We start from the raw sequence: 15,823 nt of genomic DNA, 5'->3' as shown, positions 1-15,823 counted from the left end.
AAACATCATCTTGAAGTTGTATTGGGCAGAAAGTGAAATTCTTTTCCCAAAAAAATGAAAAAAATTCTCATGGCCAAATGGGTTATAAATAATTGGAAAAATGCATCGTTTCCACCTCTACTATACAAGAAAAGTCGAATCCACACTTAAACTATATAAGTGACTTATTACACATCTAAATTATAAAAAAGTGAAATTTTTTATATCCCTTAAAGCATTATACCACTTGCATGTGGTGTGGTGTTGCACACGCGTCTTCCACGTCAGCATGATACAAAAAAAATAATAAATTTATTATTTTCATAAATTTTTCTTTTTTTTTAATTTTAATTTTTTTTTCTTTCTTTTTCAATATCCAAAATCTCCATTATTGTCCAAAACCTCCATTGTTAGGAGTTCAATTTTGTTTCTTTTTCTTCAATATCCAAAACCTGTCCAAAACCTTCATTATTATGAGCTCAATTTTTTTTTTCTTCAATGTCCAATTATAGATACACTTTTCTGCACAGTGGAATCCAATTATATGTGCAGAAAAGTTTTATCCTTTTTTTTTTCTAACTTGATATTTACCTTGTTTAGCAGACAAGGTGCGGCACTGAAATTGCATCAATTTCATCGCCGGCAGTGATTGCTTGATACACCGCCGCGCAAACCTAAACTTTGCACACTACCCACACAATACAAAACCTCACTACCTCTGTAGTACTATAATTTCCCCCAAAACTAAAACTGTCAAAACACCAACAACAAACTCAATCCTCGAACAACAACAATAATGGATAGTGTCTCTTACCAACGTTTTCCTGGTAGCAAAATCCATGAAGTCAAACCCGACTTCATGAAATTCGAGCTTCGAGACACAAATTCCAGCTTAGCTAACGCACTTCATCGTATAATGATAGCCGAAGTCCCAACCATAGCAATCAACCTCGTAGAAATCGAAGTGAATTCTTATGTCTTAAATGACTAGTTTATTTCACATCGTTTAGGTTTAATACCATTAACGAGTGAACGTGCTATGAGTATGAGGTTTTCGCGTGATTGTGATGCTTGTGATGGTGATGGACAATGTGAGTATTGTTCGGTTGAGTTTTATTTGAGGGTTAAGTGTTTGAGTGGTCAGATACTTAGATTTGAGGTCGATAATTAGATTCGATGGTTGAATTGAATTAGGGAAGAAGGAGGAGAAACTTCAGCCATTGTTAATCGTTCAAAACTTATTAGCAACTTGGAATTGAAATGGATTCTGGGGCTGGGTGGGGAATATTTTATTTATTTATTTGTTATTTTTTAACTTAGACGCGCTATTTTTTATTTAAATAATTATGTTTTTTCCACGTCAGATTTATGGTGTAAAAAGTTTCACTTTTTTATATTTTAGGTGTGTAATAGGTCACTTATATAGTTTAGGTGTGAATTCAACTTTTCTTGTATAGTTTGGAGTGGAAACGATGTCTTTTCCCTAAATAATTTAAGCTGTTAATTATTGTGATTTATGATATTTTTATGTAGTTTTTAAATAAATAAATTTTATTTTTAAAAACTTAAATCTTCTACATTTAAAAATTTTAAAAGTTTGAATATTACTCCCTCCGTCCGAAATTACCCGTCCCAAATTTCCTAATTTGATGTACCATTTTACTTGTTTTTTTCATTAATCAAGAAGAGACAATTTTTTTTTCATGTTTTACCCTTTGCATTAATTACTTTTTCTTCAAATTAAAATGTAAACATCATTTAATAAGGATACTATGGTAAACTAACCATGTTATTAATTATTTTTCTTAATTAATGTATAATCTTAATTTGGAACGGGTAATTTGAGACGGAGGGACTATATTCTTAACCATGTCACATAAATTGAGATTGGGATTGGGCGAGTCCGATTTAGGATGAATGATGTTATGATATATGTGTACAAGTTCTTTAAGAGACTTTGATTTACTTTTAATGACTAGATATTATTTGAATATTTATAGTGTCATGATTCTTGTAGACATATTATCCTATATTAATTAATATAATTATGCTATTTTCATCCTTGATTAAAGAAAATTGTCTACCGAAGTAACATGAGTTTTGATCTCTTGTAGTTATCATTGTAGACGGAGTGAGGGTACTTTAAATAGCTTAAGTGATGTCAACAACAATATACCCAGTGTTTTCCCACCAAATGGGGTCTGAGGAGGGTAAAATGTACGCATTCCATACCGCTACTTCTGAAGAAGTAGAAAGACTATTTCCGATAGACTCCTGGCTCAAAATAATGAATAGTTAAACAAGGTCATAGTAATACATGAAACAGAATGAGTGGCATAACCGAAATAAGAAATGAGAAATAATAAAAAATAGAGCTAAGAGAGCCATGAAAATAAGAGCAATACGAAAATAAAACACCGGAAATAGGAAATAAGAAAAGGACACCCCCTAGTAGTAGCATACACTAGCGGCTCCTACCAATGCACACAGTCGTAGGCTTACTAACCCGGCAACACCAGAGCTCCCTAACTACTAGTTACAACCCACACACGCACTAACCTTCTACCCTTATCCGCGACCTCCACACCTTCCTATCTAGGTTCATGTCATCAGAAAGCTGTAACAGCCCCATATCATGTCTAATCACTTCTCTTCAATATTTCTTCGGCCTACCTCTACTCCTCCTGAAATCAGCCAAAGCTAGTCTCCCACACCTACGAACTGGGGCATCCGTGCCCCTCCTCATCACATGCCCAAACCATCTCAGCGTCCCTTCCCGCATCTTGTCCTTCACCGAAACCACTCCCACCTTCTCCCGGATAATCTCATTCCTAACTCTATCTCCTGTAGTAAGTACACACATCCAACACAACATTCTCATTTCCGCTACCTTTAATTTTTGAATGTGGGAGTTCTTGACTGGCCAACACTCCACACCACACAGTATGGCCGGACGGACTGCCACTCTGTAGAACTTTCCTTTAAGCTTTAAGGACACTTTCTTATCACATAGTACTCCCAAGGTGAGCCTCCACTTCATCCAACCTGCTCTAATACGCTTAAAGACATCCTCATCAGTCTCGCCATTCCCCTGAATCATAGACCCAAGATACTTAAAACTATCCCTCTTACAAACATCCTGAGAATCCAACCTCACCACCACTCCATCCTCCTGCTTCGAGTCACTAAACTTGCATTCCAAATACTCCGTCTTGGACCTACTCAACCTAAACCCCTTAGATTCGAGGGTTTGCCTCCAAACCTCCAATTTTTCATTCACCCCCGCATCTCATCAATTAGCACTACATCTTCTGCAAATAACATATACCAAGGCACCTTATCTTGAATATTCCGCGTCAACACGTCCATCACCAGGGCAAACAAAAACAGGCTGAGAGTCGATCCTTGATGCAACCCTTTCTCTACCGAGAAATGATCTGAGTCTCCTCGTGCCGTCCTCACCCGAGTCTTCCCTCCATCGTACATGACCTTAATAGCTCTAATGTACGCCGTCGGGACCCATCTCACCTCCAAGCATCTCCATAGAACCTCCCTCGAGACTTTGTCATAAGCTTTCTCCAGATTGATGAACACCATGTGTAAATTCCTCTTCCTTTCCCTATACTTCTCCACAAATCTTCTCACCAGGTGGATTACCTCTGTCGTCGAGCGACCAGACATAAATCCAAATTGGATACGACCCTCCTCAATCTCCACTCAACCACCCTCTCCCAAGTCTTTTATCCAAATATTAAGTCATGTATAACATTAAATTTATGTTTATGTGAACAATAGTTGTTGAATTCTTTCACTTTTTATGTAAAAAAAAATCTTGACGAATTGCTAGTTATCTCCGATAAGACGTGTAGTCAAACTTGTATGATTGACGGAGTACCTAACTACTAGTACTACTCTGTAGCAGATGTTGTTTGCGTTTTGAAAACCTATCTGATTTTTTAGATACTACATTAAATATAAAAAAAGAATCAATCAACCAGATGATTACCAATTTAGCGTCATACTTATAATGGTTGGGTCCCTAAAGACCAGTTCTTAAAGGAAGTGACCTATAAAGAAATAGTTCTGACAGATTACAAATTGAAGTATAAAATAAAAATATTCCTTTGGTTGGTCAGAAGCTTTTGTGTTTTTGTCATGAATTGGTCTCCAAATAATGTTGTTGATAGCATCATGTGCGTATTGGTTCTGAATTGGTCATCCAATACTATAAATACTACAACAAGTTAAATAAAATAAAATTAATGTAGTTGTTGCTTGTGTTTGTTTGAAAAAAGAATAGTAATAGACTAATAGTAATTGCATCCAACAGTTGATGTAAACCACATTATTATATTAGTCGTCAAAAATCAAAATTGGTTGGACATTAATTAAAAGGAAATAATGGTAGTAGTTAACTTCAAAATTATTTATCTCATCATTTATATGAAATAAATTATTCTATTTATATGTAGGAATGGATATCTCAATCTATGAAATAACTTTGTCTTCCTCAGACCTCTGCCAAATGAACTCTAAGTTGATTACTCTAGCAAATGCTACTCTCCGTAATACTTTATTGTTTTGTCTTTTTCTCTTCATAGGAGTTCCCACACCTTCTTGTGTTTTCGGTGACTCAAATTCATATTCTTAAAATTAAAGTGGAAGATGTTTACCACCTAATCAACTCTTTTTGTCAAATACACTTTGAGGCAAGCCCCTTAATTCTCATTAATATTTAACTTATAAGATAAGTATTTGTTCTAATTAGTATGTTACAATTATAATTGATTTGGTTTTTATGAGCAGAAATTATAGGAAAATAGGAGCTAGAAAGGTAGTAATATCCGAGATAAGTTGTTTTCCATCACTTCGACCACAAGGGAAAATGCATTGAGGAATATAATTAATGAGCTTGAATTAATGTTCAACAACCTTCATTCAATCCTTCTACTTATAGCTAATCAGAAATTTAAATATGTGCATTCGGTACGACAAAAGTCATTTTTTATGAAATTTATTTTTTTATTTCCCCAAAACGTTTTAGTGAAAACTGGTTTACAAGATGTGGTTTTATTTTTTATTTCCCATTTGGTGTCCGGTATTTTCCCCATATCCAGGATCGAACCCTCGACCTCTGGTTAAGGATGGAGCAGCCCTATTTACTGCACCACAACTCATGTTGGTTAACAATATGTGGTTGTTGAGTAGAAAATATTTTCTAAATAAATACTAAAAATTAATAGTAACAATAGCAAATTATCCAAAGTTTAGGATTATAGTTCAATCGGTCAGAGTACTGGTACCCTATCATTTGTCAAGGCACGCAATAGTTGCATCAGGTTTGAGCCCCATTAGTCCTAATTCAACATGCCCCATGCTATTCGGTCAGAGGCTTATTTAAAGACGCTTTCATCTATTGGATCGCTTTCACCATCAACAGTGCATGTAACACTCATTGTTTTTGCCTAGCTACAAGATATAGGTATCGTCTCCCACAACATACTCGAAATTAATAGTAAAGTTTAAAGTGTTAGGGCTAGCAAGTAGCATATTGGAGTTGAAAGTTAAGGAAAATAACTTATGTACATATGTTAGGAAAGTCGTTTTTCTCTTTTTAATGAAAACTTTTCCTATTCAGTCTAACATCAGAAGAATGATCCTAGCTAATTCCTCGTAAAATAATATGCTTTTGAAATGACTTTCACCATACTAAACATTTAATGTATCACTAAAAACTATTTCGACCAAAAAAAAAAAAATGGTTTGCCTACTAGACAAACTTTATTGTGTTTGATTTGTTGGCCTAAGGAATCCAGGCAGTCCTTTAATTTTGTAGCTAATCATCAATACTTTTGGGATGGATAAATGGCTATCATCTTACAGAAAATGTATATGAGGTTTTCGATCGCCACACTGTTTTAATGTCCGTTTGCCTCCACATGAATATAAAGTATACCTCGTAGAAGTTTGACAGAAGAAATAAAAAAGCTTTGAGCAGCAACTAATATATACGTGTGCAGTAAGTCAGAAAATTTAGGACCGGACCAAATAGAGATTAGAAAGTGAAAAAAGAGTTGTAGAATTTAAAAGATGATAATAATATAATGTAGTCATGTTGATCTTTTTGACGTACATTAGTCCATAGGCTTGTAATTATTCTTGTATTTAATCCATACATAGGCTTGTGATTTACAAAGAATAGTCCTTGATTATTAATTCTTGCAAGACACCCCCTTCTTATTAATCCCAATCCGTAGACATGTGATTAATTATGGATGGGCGGCTTGCGGCGGAGGTTTCCTGTATAGTCTTTGCTCATAAGCTCAGCTACTTCATCTTCTGCATTACCAAACTCCTTTGATTCTTCTATCTTACTTCTCTCATGATTCTGTTCTGGAAAGTGGTTTGTGCCTAGGGGGCTCCTTTTGTTCTTCTTGACCATTTGGCTATCCACCTAGCATGCATAAATTCACTACATTATACTAATTAGCATGCAAATATAAGCAAAATGTGATGTCTGTCGTACACACTCGATGATCCCAACAAACATAGAAAATATTAGGTGATTTTTTCGACTGGTTTGCTTAATGACCTTTGTCAGTGTACCCGTGTTATAACTATCAGGCTATATATAAGCTCCATAAAAAGTGGGATTAATAACCTCCAGGCTATCTTAATGATAACTATAGGTAAAGTAATACATTTTTATATAAAAGTAGGATTTATAATGTATTCTGAAAATAATCAAGGGTTGTTACCTGCTAATTATATTATCAAAACACACTAATAATATAAGAACTTGTCTTTATATTTATTGTAGATAAGCTAAATCCATTTAATTAATTGATATGTGTGTCTGTTTAATTTGTTCCATTGAGGTTGTTGAACTTGAAAGTGAGAAAAGAGAACCTGAGCATTTTTGTGAGAGGTCTTCATTGAATCAAATGCAGCATCTCCTGTCACAATGCACCAAAAAATTTGAAATTACTGACGGACAACTTTTAGCGAATCGCTAGCTAATTCTATTTAACGAATAAAAAATCATGTTAGCTACGAGTACCTGAAATATCATCAACCATCTGCTCTTGTTTCACCGGTATTTTTCTAATTCCTCCAGCAGAGGCAATGAACATCAATGCAATTACGAGAACCAGCAGAATATTGAAATTAACTGACACCATATTATTATTTCTGAGCAGTGAACTTAATGAGCCATAGATAAATTCTCTCTTTTTCCTCATCAACAATATATATATATATATAGTAGAATCTGAGATTTTTATAGAGTTCAATCATCAAACATAAAGTCAAAATTAGGATTCCAACACCTGTGTTATTCCAACATGTGCACTACTAGGGGTATGTCAACTCATAAAATAATGTTAAACAAAAATTTAAGAATCAAAATAGTTGTAGTACTAGCTAGCTTTAAACAAGTCGTAGTTTATAATGGAGATGATGAGCTGTTATATTATATATACATGCCGTGCAAATTATGAGATGATATATAACTGGGAAACTGAATTACCAGCAAATTAGTGACCCGTTTTGCCATAGATATGGAAGAACGAATTTTCTGAAAATCTGTTTAGTTTTTGGAAAATTTTGAAAGTCAAATCGCAAAATCTACTAATAATTTTCAAAACAAAGCTATTGATTTCTTTTTACTTCAAATTTTTATATTTTATAGAAAAGATCATCTATTTACCAGATCAAGTACTAATTCTTAGATATCCGTTTCAGACATCTTATCAGCAAACTGCATGCTCGCCGTGAAGAGAATTTTCGTGGAATGTGGGAAGATTATACTAAAGAATAGCTAGGTAATGCCATTGTTACTTGTATTTTTTTTCACGGGTGGTTTTTTACAGCTAACTGTAATTAGACGAATGTAGGTAGCTAATAATTGTGTTATTATTGGTTTGAGATAATGCATCAAAACCCCCCCTAAACTTGTCACTCCAACTTACTTTAGCACTTAAACTTAACACGCGCTTATTTACCCTCTTAATATCTTTAAAGAGAATTAATTTAAACTCTAAATCTGACGTGATATTTTAAAAAAGAAAAGAAAAGAAAAAAAAAACGGTGATTTAATTTAAAAAAACAAATGGTCCACTTTTATATAATATATATATCCAAATCACACCCTTTCTTCTTCTATATATCCAAATTACACTCTTTCTTATCCTATATATCTAAATCACACCCTTTCTTCTCCAAAGCCACCCACCCCTGTAATACCCCGCAAAGTCCTCTTCCAATCTGAGCCTTCGAGCATATTCAGTAAAGCGGAAATCCGAGTCTAAAAGTTTTAGAAGTGTCTTCCCAAGTATGAAATACTTTGAATCGTGTGGATTTTCCTAATTTCTACTTTTTGTCATGTAAAACATTGAATAAACTTTTCATCGATATCAAATTCGCCCAAATCGGACACTCGGATGAAGAGTTATAGTCATTTTAGTGAGACAGTGTGCCACCTAGCACCTTAGCGCATCGCGGAGCCAGCCAAAATGGCAATTATCAAAATCCAGTAAAACTTCGCGATTTCACCGCGTCGCGGTATAGTTCCAGTTCCCAACCAAGATGGCAAAACGATTTCCACCGCGTCGCTCCGTCGTGTAGTTTCCCAGTTGTCCTTTTTTCAGTGAGCTGGCGCGATTATGGCGCGTCGCGCCAACATGAAAAATCGAAATTTTTTTCTAGTTTAATTCCAAGGACGAAAAGGGGCTTTTCCCGACCCCCTATATATACCCCCTTTACACGAGAATTGGCCTCATTTTTCTCTTCTTTCACCCAAAAACTAGGGTTTTCAAAAATAAAAAATCCTCTCTTCTCCTTCCACAAAAATAAAGAGAGATCAAGGGAGAAATCAAGAGGAAATCAAGAATCCTTCCAAGAACCTTCAAGAAAAGAGTTTCCCCAAGGTATGTAGATGTTGATTCTTGGGTTCCTTTCATCCAAGAAGTTTAAGAACCCTTTTCAAAACTTAAAGATTTTTATATTTATGAGCTTCCATGATTTGTATGAGTTGAAATTGATGTTCCATGTGTTGTTGAGTTTTGATTCATGTTTGTTTACAAGATCCATGAGCTTTGACCCTAGTATGTGGAATTTATGTGATGTTTTTGATAAACCCTCTTGAAATTGTTTTCTATGTGTTGTGTTCATGTCATTTGGGTGTGGAAATGGGGGAAATAGCAAAGCATGCTCCCCATAGGTTGGGTGAAAAGCTTAGGTGAAGCATAAGGACCATTATAGTATGTTGAAGAGGAAACCCCAAGTTGTGAGCTAGTCCATGCATGCCTAGTGTTTGATAAAATGCCTTAGTGAATGAATGGTGTTAAGAGAGTGTGAAATCCCAAAGTAGGTGTAAAACCGTACATATCTAGTGGTTGTTGAAAGACCTAGTGAGTAAGTTGAGACAAGATAGAGGTAGACTCCCCCAATTATGTGTCCGTTCATATATGCTAAGCTATTAATACATGCCAAGTGATTAGCAGGTAAGTTGTGACATAATAGTATGAAGTTTACCCAAGCGATGTGATATCCAAATACATGTCAAGATTGATATAAGTATGAAGTACCGGGGTAAGACTTTGTTGAATGGAGTATGATCTAGTAGCATGTTTCCCCTACGTTATTATATTATTATGATTCCAAAATGCTTAAAGTGACCCTTTGGCTACTGTGATGATAAATAGACGTTTGTGATCCTTAAATGCTTGAGGTGATGTCTCAATGATTGTGGAAATGAACATATGACATGATTCCTAATTACTTGAGGAGATGCTTTAATGATTGTGAGATGCTTTAATGATTGTGAAGATACTTTAATGGTTGTGATGATACATGAATGGTTGTGGTGATGAATGAATGCTTGTGATAATGAATGAATGGTTGTGGTGATGACTAGTCAAGAATGATTATGCTTTACTTTTATGTTATCGAGTCCTGGGGGTATTTGTACCCGACAATAGAGCTGTTGTCTAGAGCCCGTGTCAGTTTCTCGATAATTCCAGTCGAGCCATGATTCTCATAACACAGTGAACTAAAGAACTCTGTATCTACAGACAATTGCAGAACTGAAGAGAACTCAGTGATCTCAGTAATCTCAGTTATCTCTGTAATCTCCGTATCGCTAGTAATCTAGCCTCAGTCCGTAATCAGCTCAGATCTAATAGTATTCAAGTGACTCAATTCTAATCTCAGAAGCGATTCAAATAATCTAGTCAATCTCTGTATCGCCAGTCAGATACCATGATTTAATACTATTTTCGTCAGATACGAAACTAAGTGATTTCAGTTAGATTTTTTGAGAAAAATGATAAGTATCAGAATTCAGTTAAGTTGTGTTCAGTTAATAATTCAGTTCAGACTCTTTCAGTTGGGAGTAGAAATTAGCACCGAGCGAGGGAAGGGATAGCGGTTCCTCCCGTCAGTAAGAGAGAGATCGGAGTCGTTAGTAGCAATCCCTGAACTCCAGAACTGCGTAGCCAGCGCAGGATACAGGAGTCACTGTCAGAAAAAGGCTGTCACCTCCAAAGAGAGAGTATCTGACTATTATATTACCTTAGGTTGACTTCCTGGTAAGGGTCATCCGTCAGAGAGGATTGACCAAAGAGAGAGGTCTTTACCCGTGGCACGGTATTGACACCCTTCCAGCTAGGGTTACAGGTTGGACCCCTCCTGTGGTAGGTTGAGGCATGTCGGTTAAGTAACTATTTCCCACAGTTTCAGTTTCAGATTCAATCTCAGTTTCAGTATCAATCTTCAGAAATTAGGACTGTTAGATACAGTCATCTATCTTTTTGAGGAACTCAGATAGTTCCATTGATTCATGGACCATCCCAACATATAGGCTTGGTCTCATATACAGTTATTTGATATCATATTCAGAGATATGCCGTCAGGCAGGCTTGATCACAGTATCAGATTTCTATTGAGTATTCTTATTGTCAAGTTCAGATATAATCATACTTCTTATCATTGATAATCGCTTCCAGAATAATCTGTTAGAAAAGTTGATCTCTAAATCTTGTCAGTCGAGAGCAGTAAGCTCAGGATTCAGTCATCGACGTAAGTACATCGAGATCCTCAGTTAATAGTATCAGATGAGTCAGTGATTCAGTATTTCAGTGATAGTAGTGAGTACAGTCTGCAGTAAAGTGGTATCCGAGTTTCAGTCTCTAGAGTTGTGATGAGTGTGACTATGGTCTATGCATTCATGTATTAGTATGGGTTCTTGTGCACCATTCTCATGATTATTCCGTTTAGATATTGTGTATGCATGATCCCTTGCATTAGCCTACCTCGTCTACATACTCAGTATATTCTTGTACTGACGCATTTGCACTATGGTGTTTTATTTGACACCATAGGTTCAGAGGCACAAGACCCAGAGTTTCCTCAGCAGTTCAGTCCCAGTCAGCAGTAGTAGCCGTAGTAGTGAGTCCTTTTCTTTCGAGGACGAATCTCAGTTTACTATCATTGCATCAGACTTTTGTTTATTTTTTTAATTGATGGAGTTAGTTGGGGACATGTCCCATCAACTCCACAGTTTAGACAGTTTAGAGGCTTTTCAAACGAATGTATTAGTATTCAATTTTCTGTTTTGAGTAATTCATAGATGTGTTGAACCTTATGGCTAGCTTCCGCATTTATTTCAGATATTATGCAGTGTTCAGGTACAGATATCAGAAAAGGGTTAGCTTGCGGTCCTTCGGGGTCATAAGCGTCGTGTGACGTCTTGAGATGAGATCTCGGGTCGTTACATACCCTCACCCTCACTCCACACCCCCGCACCCCCTACACCTTTTTTTTTATATTTTTTTCTTACACCTCCATCACTACCCCCACTCCACACCCCTTTCTTTTATTTTTTTCTTACACCTTCACCTCTAATCCACCCCACCCCCACTCCGCAGTGAAAGTGGTGTTATTTTTCTAAGGTGGTATATAATTACTTCAAAAAGATTTAGGGGGTAAATAATTATCCATAAAGTTTATGTGTTAAAGCAAGTTGTCCGGACAAGTTCAAGGGGTTTTTGATGTATTATCTCTATTGGTTTTTATTAAAAAGATCGTATTATGATTTTAGTATAATATATATTATCGAGTTTATTATATAAATTATAAATTTTGTGTCAAATTTAGGCATACTTTTGATAGTTTTTAGAATTTTTATATATAGTTAGTCGTGTTTCATGTTTTTCAAAAACGAAAGTAAAATGTATTTTAAAAAGCTAAAGTCAAACATATTACTTCCTCTGTCCCAAATTATATATCGCCATTTTTTTTAGGTCCGTCCCAAAAAGGTCTTTCCTTATTTGGTAAGTTTTTAAAGATACAATTACAATTTTACTCTTAATGGTCCCACTTGATTTTAAATGGCCGAAAATCATTTTCACCCTCCAACTTTGATCAAAAAATCAAACTCTTCCCTCAACATTGAACAATAATCATACTCCCCCTTTATCCCATGAAATGTCCATTTTATCCTTATAATTTTAATTCTATATTTATGTAATATCTTTTTCTATTATATGTAATGAATATTTTTTTAACATGGATATTTGTAGCATTTTATTTAAGTTTATTATCTTTATACGTAAATTAATACGTTTTATAAATTTATCACAAAATTCAATGTTATTTTTTAAGATCGTTATTTTAGTATTATATGTATTAAAGAATCGTTTGGTGTGAGGTATAATTATAACAATTCAGAGATAAAGTTCATGATTATTTATCCTGCGTTTAATTAGATGTATTAGGCAGTCTCAAAATTATTTGTCGCACCATTTATACCACGGTGATTAGATAGGTTATCACACATACATGTTAGTACAACTTGTTTTGTAATAACTAATCCCGGAATAACTTGTTTCCAAACAACCCATCCCTAAGTGTGTATATATACATATGTATGTACATGCATGTGCGTATATTTTCGTGTTTTATCACTCTCTTACTAAATTCGTTTTGTATTACTTAACTTTTTGTTGATATAACACAATCCTTAAAAAAAATTTACTTAGAGGTATATTTTGCTAAATTAACCTTATTAATGATAATTTGAAACTTTAACTTTGTCTATACTGTTACTTTATATAGTTATTTAACACTAAAGGGTAGAAAAAAAAAACATAATACAATTCTCTTGATTTCACAAATTGAGCAAATAAACTAAAACATTTATTTTTAGCATGAGGATCAAGTGATAAGAAACGATATTATCTATTGTCTATATCAGTAAATAAGCGGTGATTTCCATTAATAGAGTATTACATATTTTATAATTTATATAAATAAATATAATCTTTAAAATTTGATTTTATTTTTATTCGAGAAAAACATCTAGTATCCCCGAACTATGACCAAATTTGTTACGACACACGTCAACTTCACAGGGGTCCTATTATCCTTTAAACTAAATTTTAGCGTATTATTGTCAATCTTTTTAGCTAACGTGATACCTTTTGTCAATCATTTTAGATGGCGTGACACCTTTGATATGGACTCCATTTTATGCAATAAAGGTGTCATATTAGCACAAAAAAAAGATAAAAATACGTTAAATTTGAGTTCAGGGGATAATAGGACCCCTGTGAAGTTGGAGTGTGTCATAACAACTTTGACCATAGTTCGGGGTGGTACTAGAGGCTTATCTCTTTCATTTATTGTTTGTATTTTCTGCATTGAAATATGTTTATAAAATTAGTAGTACTTATTATTTTCACTTGTTAAAATAAATATTATAGTTTTGATTATTATTAATAAAACTAATTTTCTTGTTATGCTAATTTACTTCATAAAGATCATCATTAGCTTATATATTTCTTACTTTTTTTCTAGAAGACAATGTTTATGTTTTTATGAAAATTTTGTTATATGAATAATGTTTATGTTTTTATGAAAAATTTGTTATATGAATTTTCTTTAAAATGAAAATATGATGATTTTAAAGAAGTTAAAAAAAAAAAAAAATTGATGATAAAGGGTAAAATAGAAATTTTAAAAAGTCAATTAGGATAAAGGGGGAGTATGATTATTGTTCAAAGTTGAGGAGGAATTTAATTTTTAAGACAAAGTTAGGGAGGGAAAATGATTTTGACCCTATTTTAAATACTATTACTCCTTTTTTATTTGTCTTTTCAATTAAAAATGGTCCCACTTGATTTTGAATACTATTACTCCTTTCTTTAAGAAGGATAATTTTGCAACTTTAACAAAGTCAATACTTATTTTATAGATATCGTATCTGGTTAAATGGCGACACATAATTTGAGATGAAGGAGGTATGAAACTTCAATCAAAACTCACTCAAATCTAATATCTTGAAAAGTTATGAACAAATGCTAGCTAAACTAAAAGTACTTTACTTCGATTTGATCGGTTAGACCATTATATCAGCAATATCACAAAAATGAAAGAAAACAAGAATATACAAATTTTATGTGAAAATCCTTGACGGGAAAAATTACAGGCAGAGGGGAAGGAAATTCATTATAACGGAGTGGAGTACAATGAGGAGACGGAAGTCTCAATGACGTATGTAAAACCGTCCAAAACAACCCACTAAATCGCGCTTATATAATACATGCGTACAAATAAATGCTAAGTCCAAAAAAATACAGATCGGCCCGATCCCTATGCTATCACCACAGAACACCCCCCCTTCCCCCCCAAAAAAAAAACTCAAACATGGGTCGCACCGCAAATTTTTCAGGAGCTGGATCAACAAAATTCGGGTCACAAACTCTAACAATTCATTTATGAACCACTAACTCAGAGGTTAACAAAGGAATTCAAGCTAAAATATCCTTGAATTATTTAAAACATGTTAAATTTATCTATGTTACGTTTCTGAGTTAGAAATGTCTATGTCCTTAGTTTTTTTGGGCTAAAAAATATTCTTTGTTCTAAGTTTTTTTCTAAAATAAGAAAAAATAGTCTAATTTTGCCCTTGAATTAGTTGAAATAAGATAATTTTGTCATTCATTTAAAGTTCAGGACAAATGCTCTTAATTTTAGAGATTCGGGTAAAATTTTATTTTGGAGATTATAAAATTAAGTCAACTGTGTTTAATTTTAAATAACAATGTTCATACAATGCCAATTTTATGAAATGTAAATTTTAATTATCAATATTAATTTTCCAACTAAACATTTATCGAGAAATCTACACCGGCCGTCGATTTTGTACCTATATTTTTTCCGTTGGTTTTTAACATTCTTTAGTAGTGTCACTTTCTTCGTGGACAAACCTCCAAGGTCATAATAACTCATTAGTTGTTAAATCACTTGTTTTAATTGTTGGGTTTGAAATTGAAAATGTGCCATGTAGAAGCTAGTACTTGCAAAGTATGGTGGCAATAAGGTAGATGACCAAAAAATGACTACGAAAATCATAATTTATTAATATTGTTTCGTCAAGCGACTTGCATATAAAAATTAATATAAAATCTAAATTATTTAGAGAAATCTCCCCTTGAACTAGACACTTTCGACGACTAATAGTGAATAATATTGTTTCATTTGTGAGGAAAGACCGATCATAAATTTATAGAAGTCCAAACATCTACTTCAACAAAAGGATACATGATTTTTTTGAATTAAAATTAAGCACGATTATGTAGAATCCAAAAGAAGAAGTAGAAGATATCATGGCAAATCCTAACATTAACTAATCGGTAAGTTTGTGATTCTTGATTGGTGGCTTGCGCTCATAGTCCTTTGGCTTGTAATTATTGATGGGCGAATTGCGGTCATAGTCTGTAGGCTTGTAATTATGGATTGGTGGCTTGCTGCGGTCATAGTCTGTAGGCTTGTGATTATGGAT

General features: G+C 34.0%; 1 protein-coding gene across 1 annotated transcript in view; it reads right to left on the bottom strand.

The window, feature by feature from the left end:
• Window positions 1-6,244: 6,244 nt before the first annotated feature.
• LOC107861420 overlaps window positions 6,245-15,823 on the bottom strand; it is an 11,749-nt gene continuing 2,170 nt past the window's right edge. The window contains exons 4-6 of the mRNA XM_047407868.1: window positions 7,040-7,170; window positions 6,889-6,935; window positions 6,245-6,433 (exon numbers count right to left, since the gene is read on the bottom strand). Coding sequence (XP_047263824.1) covers window positions 6,245-6,433; window positions 6,889-6,935; window positions 7,040-7,170 — 367 coding nt within the window. The remainder of the gene's footprint in view (window positions 6,434-6,888; window positions 6,936-7,039; window positions 7,171-15,823) is intronic.

This window comes from Capsicum annuum, chromosome 2 (assembly GCF_002878395.1).
Source record: "Capsicum annuum cultivar UCD-10X-F1 chromosome 2, UCD10Xv1.1, whole genome shotgun sequence".
NCBI lineage: Eukaryota > Viridiplantae > Streptophyta > Magnoliopsida > Solanales > Solanaceae > Capsicum > Capsicum annuum.
This window is presented reverse-complemented; position numbering and strand designations above follow the sequence as displayed.